The sequence below is a fragment of the Lepidothrix coronata genome, unplaced genomic scaffold (genome assembly GCF_001604755.1).
Source record: "Lepidothrix coronata isolate B3197 unplaced genomic scaffold, Lepidothrix_coronata-1.0 Scaffold433, whole genome shotgun sequence".
NCBI lineage: Eukaryota > Metazoa > Chordata > Aves > Passeriformes > Pipridae > Lepidothrix > Lepidothrix coronata.
This window is the reverse complement of record NW_016690613.1, coordinates 3,008-9,128: the sequence shown is the minus strand read 5'-3', so window position 1 is coordinate 9,128 and position 6,121 is coordinate 3,008. Positions and strand designations below refer to the sequence as shown.

Below are 6,121 nucleotides of genomic sequence, written 5' to 3'. Positions count from 1 at the left end.
GAAGAACAGAATTTCTAAATTTATTTTAAAATCTCTATCTATCCAACCTTTAATGACTACCACTAAATCACTCCTATTTACCTTTGGTATAGTGAAAGTAAAAATACAATTAAAACAACAGTCCACCCTCTCCATTTTAAAAAAAATTAGACACTGAGAAATCTGTCTATAATTGCAAATATCATGCCCTTGGATGAACTGGAGAGTTACAGAAGAATCTTTTTTAAGTGACCCAAGAGTATGGATGAAGAACTGCAAGTATCTCAAGGGGAACTTCAGCAGCTTCAAATACTTCATCACTTTTAAGATACTTCTTTTTTTTTTAAATTTTGCCTTTCATAAGCAATCTTCACAAAACATTCACAGAACAAAGGCTGAGGAGCACCAGATACACATCTTGAAAAAGGGTCACAAAATCATTTAAAGTCTGGATAGTAGAAGTGTATCCTTTAAGAGAAAGAAGCCGCTGGTGAAGCAAACTGGTGGATTTCTTAGTCTGTAGTAAGTTTTGCTTTCCATTCATCTCAGGACTTTTGGCAACACAGTAATGGAATATGTGGGGAAAAAAGAATCTGGTGCCTGCAAATGACCTCCAGCAGCTATGGAAGCAACTATGAGAGCTGTTTGGTGTAACTTGCCTTCTCTTCAAATATATGAAAGACAACTTCCTTTCTTCTTGCTGTTATGAATTGTGTTCATTTGGCTTCTCTAATTTCTGGATTTTTGTATTCAGTGTGGAATTCATTTACCTTCACTAGGCATATTTGAACAGGACTCCAGGTTCAATTTATTATAAGAATCCATTGCTTATAAAAAACACTGCCTGGGTACATTTTACATAGTTTAGAATTTCCTTGCTATCTTCTGATCATCACTGCAGAACGGTTTGGGTCTCCTATAGATCCTGAGTCATATCTGAAAAATGCCTTTGATTACTTAAGGTATATGAGAAGAAATGGAAAGCTCATCCTTAAGCCAGTGAATCTCACCTCTATAGTCTCCAAATTCATAGTTGCAGAAGATCATTCATCTTCTGAAAGAGATACTTATGAAATGTAGAAATATTTCTTTCTGGAGGAAATGAAATATTAGATTTATTCTCCCAGACTTCAATGAGTGACCTTTATATCCTTAAATCAGGTCACACAAATCCTACCTTTTCAGTCATGGAGTGCAAAGCTTTCTAGTTAATATATAATATATAATAATATGTCCTAATAATATATCATAATAGTCTATAATAGAAATATTAAAGGCAAAAACCATATATGAAATAATGGGTTTTGATACAAATTCTATACAAAATAGTCTGCTCTTCACATATAAAAAGATTTAGCCAAGACTTGGTATAAAATATTTATAACAATGACTCTAAAATTAAAGGAAGGTCTTTGAGGCAGATATGCAATTTTGCACACCTTTTTTTTCTGATAACAGTCTCAGAACTCATAATCAGTGCTCAGTAATTTCCTGGGCTCTGTATTATAACTTGAATTATATCTTCTTTTCCCAAAGAAATTTACTAAATATTTTTAGGAAATAAATGTAAATTGATGAAAATTTATTGTTCTCAGCTCTTTCGGTAAAATCAGGATCCTGAACATTACTCTTTTGTTCAAAAAGTCAGAAACAGGTAAAACACAATTTTCTGCAAATAGCAAGGAAAAGAAAAAAAGTTTATTTATTTAAGAATTTCTTCAGTATGTGGAAGAAGTTTCTTTTCAAAATCCTAACATAGCATCTAACACTCTTTCTTACAGTTCAACATCTCCACACTTTCTTTCCTCCCCAAAAGCTGAAGTGTTCTTGGGAATTATCTGGAAATTCCTTTTACTGAACAAGAATTTACAGTGAAAAATACCACTACAACCATCTGAAACAATGCAAATATTCTGTTGCATTTCCACAGTAAATTAATATTTCTCCATTTTTTTCTCAAGGCTCTTTTCACCTCCTCATTCCTCAAACTATAAATAGTAGGATTCAATAAAGGAGTCACCACAGAATAAGAAAGCGAGAGGAATTTATCAACAGATGCAGAATAGGTGTATTTTGGCCGCAAATACATGGAGCTTGCTGTACCATAAAAAAGAATCACAACTAAAAGATGTGAGGAGCAAGTGGAAAATGCTTTCTGCTGGCTTTCAGCTGATGACATCAGAAGAATTGTGGAAATTATGCGACTATATGAATAAATTATCAACAAGAAGGGACACAAAATAGCAAAGACAGCCACCACAATGACTTGAATTTCACTTGGGAAAGTGTTGCCACAAAGCAGGTCCAAGAGGGGTTGAATCTCACAGAAAAAGTGATTGATGGCAAAACCGCAGAAGGGTAAGTTGAATGTTATGATGGTGTGTACCAAGCCTACAGCAGTTCCACAAATGTAAGTTCCAGCAACCAGACTTTTGCAGACTCTACTGTTCATGACAATAGTGTAATGCAAGGGGCAACATATTGCCACGTAACGGTCCAGTGACATGGCAGCCAAGAGAAAACATTCGGCAACTCCAAAGAAAAGGAAGAAAAACATTTGCATTGCACATCTTGCCTTGGAGATACCTATTGTTCCCACCATCAGATTCTCAAGAATATTTGGTATTATGACTGACAAATAGCATATATCCAAACAGGACAGCTGAGTGAGAAAGAAATACATGGGGGAATGAAGGGTGTTATCACTATTCATTATCAAAGCTATCACTGTGTTAGCCATCAAGGTGAGAATATAAAGAGATAATAAAACTACAAAGAGCAAAGGATGCAAATGAGAGATTTCAGAAAAACCCAGGAGTCTGAATTCACTCACTTCACTGAAGTTCCCAAGAATCATCCCTCTTTGGTACCTAGTAGAACTATTCTCTCTTCGTTTTTGTACTCAGTAGTTGATGACGTAGTAAACAGACAGGTAAATTGGCAATCCAAATACCACTGCCTGATTGAATAGGCAAAAGGATGAGTAGAATTTAGAAATTATCAAGATTTTGAAAAGGTCTTCTGAAGAGATTAAGTGGTCTTATGCAAATGTTTTTGTCTCTATTTTTGACTCAGGCTTCTTTTCATAGCACTGCCTTCAAAGTTTGCATATTTACTAGTGTCTTCAATGCTCAGCTACAGTTTTTACCCTGCAGAAGAAGAGGGAAAAAAAAAGCAAATATTTTTTATGGACTAATCAGTTCAAGTTCCATCAGCATCAGTAGCAACATTTGAATATAACAAAGATAATTTCTCTGTTATTTAAGTGATCTACTCTGGGGATGCATGCAAGGTCAATTGGTCCAAAGCATCTTGTGACTGTACTCATGGCTAGGCTATACAGCATGAAAAGGGTTAAAGGGCCCTTACAAGAGACAGGCTTTGCATGCACAAGGATTTACTTGTGGGATACACAGCTTATGGCAGTCATGTATTCTGAAGTTACCTTGTGGGGAGCGTGGTGGAAAAGAGGAAGAAAAAAATCCTAAATCATGAGGTCTCCAGAAAAACATTCTACTCTGAGCATTCTGCAGTGAATAGGAGAGGTGTTTTTCCCCAGCACTATATCCTATATATATATTTATGAAGTCCACTGAGACTTACTAATGCTGATTACAGCAATAAAGCATAGTTGTTACTCACAGGTTGGTTACTAAGTGTGGTGTACGTATATTAGTTGATTCACAGACACTCTTTTTGGTCTCTCCAGTTTTAGATAATTTGGAATACACTTCTATATAAACCTAGATGTTGTCATGCAACATCAAGAGCTGTCTTTGACTTTGAAGCAATTACTATTACTTCATAATTATCACCGAATTAGTGAGACAGTAGTCACGTAAGCTTGTCATATTTATGCTTTCTCAACAAAATTTGAAGGTGAAGCAGAGGTACAGTCCACATTCATATGGGACTGTAAATCCTGCTGAGATAGGAATGGAAGGCTGCAAGTTACAAGTGATCACAAATCACTTCAATAAAACTGTCAACTTTGTAAAGGTCTTGGCCAGAGTCAGTCATCTAGAGTACCTTTATAGCCTCTGGGGAGAGAGATCCTCTTAATCTTTACAGTATATCAGAATCAGGCGAAACAAGCCATAGAAGTGCCTGTTTTTCTCCATTGACTATAAAAGATATTCAGACCCCCAAACCAAGAATGCAGACACAGAATTATCATCAACTTTGTCATCTAAACCTAGAGAACCTGCACCTTATGACAACTTTGTAGGTATCTGCAGGGAGATTATAAATTGCAAAGCAACATATGAAGGCCATGAGTGCACAAAAAGGCCTTAACGACCCTGCCCTATGGTCTCCAGCCATAATCTCTGTCCACAGACCCATGATCTTCATTTAAGATCACTTCAGCTTATATTGACCCTGAGCAGGAGACCATTGTGTGTTTAGGAGTAGTGATGCATGTAGCAGTTCACCTGAAAAGGCCTAAGCTTTGCTGTGCTGAACATCCAGGATGACACTCAGGTCTGGGCTGTGCTTATCTCTTGGCCACAGGTTAAACTCAGCAGTTCATGGTAAGCAGGCAGCTTTCACTCTTACTGGTGACACCACTACCTGCGTGGCCTGGCCTGTGTCCAGAAGTGAAACAAGTTCTTATGAGAACAGCCTTTAAGAATAAAGTTGTTTCATTATGATGGAGTTATATAATAGATTGAATGATCAAATGGGAGAGCTACCTCTATGGACAGGATCTATGCAGCACATCGTGGGAAAATTCATTCCCTTCTGCATGAGAGCAGGGTTTCCAGGACTGTAAGGGACAAGATTTGTTGGTTACTCATCTTGATTTTTATTATATCTTATTAAAAAATCTTTTTTATTTAGCCATTTGTTGTGGTCTTATGATGTGGTTTCTTATTTAGATCCATTAGCAACCCTGTATTGGCTATCTCAGCACAATGTCCCTTTAAATGCCAAAGAGACAATGTCCATCTTCCATAGTCAGAGGTAAAGCAGTGTGCACTTAGCCTGTTAACTGGCAGGATGTCATTTCAATCAGCCATTATCATTGAAACAGGTTCCAGTTAAACTTGGATCAGAGTAAATCTGCATCGAGATTTGACTATCCCCAGGTCTGACTCTGACAGACACGTGCTGTAGCTTTTCAGATAAATCGCATGATGGAGAACAGCTCCCCCTGTTCCTCCTGGCCCCTTCCCAGCCCCACTGATCAGAACAGGGCCCAGGTGATGAACTTAGATTTTTTTTAATAGATGTTGTTTATTTGAATGAGTACAGAAAAGTTCCACTCATAATGTTCAGAAATTTTTGACCAAAGTTCAGCCAGTTACAGAAATCTGGGGTTTATATTTGATTAAAAGTGGAATTACTGACGGATATCCACACTGACAGTGTCGACATCTCATTCAAACTGATCCTATTTCACCTGGCCTTAGAACTGTCTTTGTCCACTCTTGTCTTTAGTCATTGATTGTAGAGTGACCTCTGCATTACAATCATCTTCTGTAAGCAACAAAGGGAAAGTGATTTTTCAGGGAAGAACCACCTAATGTGATGTAGGTGTCTTCTGGACATAGTAAGTGACAACTACAAAGTGCTATATCTTTGTTTAATTAAACAGAAGCATAGCATGATTCACCTAAATAAAGACAGAAATATCCATAGAGGACAGAAATATCCAGAGAGGAAAATTTCTGAGAAATCTGAAGGATCTATCTGAGTTGGCATGATGTGTTTTCTCAGGGGACACCTTTCCCATACCATTAATTAAAGAGTATAAAGCCAGAGTTAGACATGAGCAATGCATAAGTTCTTTCCTCCTGCAAAACCTTTAAAGCTTTTTTCTTGTGCTTAGTCTATGTGGTTTGTTTCCATACCAAATTTTTATCCCTTAATTTAGGCAGGATCAGGCCTAATGCCATGAATGGTAAAAAAAATAACAGATTAAAATAGATATGCAAGTGTTCCATAGGTTTTTCTTTAGTTTGTTCCAGGACCTAACAGGAAAAGCAGAGAGAGGGCTCTGTCACACCTAAACAATGAGAAAAAAATAACTGACTCCTACAATTGCTAACAGTCAATATCCTGTCATGGTTTGAGATAGCCCCAAAATCCAATCCCCTAGTCTAAACCCCCTCCCACATCTCAACCTAATGTGAGATGG

General features: G+C 37.1%; 1 protein-coding gene across 1 annotated transcript; it reads right to left on the bottom strand.

Annotated features, from left to right (window-relative positions):
• Positions 1-1,813: 1,813 nt before the first annotated feature.
• Positions 1,814-2,836, bottom strand: LOC108509918 (olfactory receptor 10C1-like). Its single transcript, XM_017839534.1, has one exon. It carries the CDS (start codon positions 2,834-2,836, stop codon positions 1,814-1,816), a length of 1,023 nt encoding a protein of 340 aa, XP_017695023.1.
• Between the last annotated feature and the right edge of the window lie 3,285 nt (positions 2,837-6,121).

Excerpts from the sequence above, each read along its gene's own strand:
- LOC108509918 (XM_017839534.1), bottom strand. The coding sequence starts at position 2,836 with ATGATTCTTGGGAACTTCAGTGAAGTGAGTGAATTCAGACTCCTGGGT.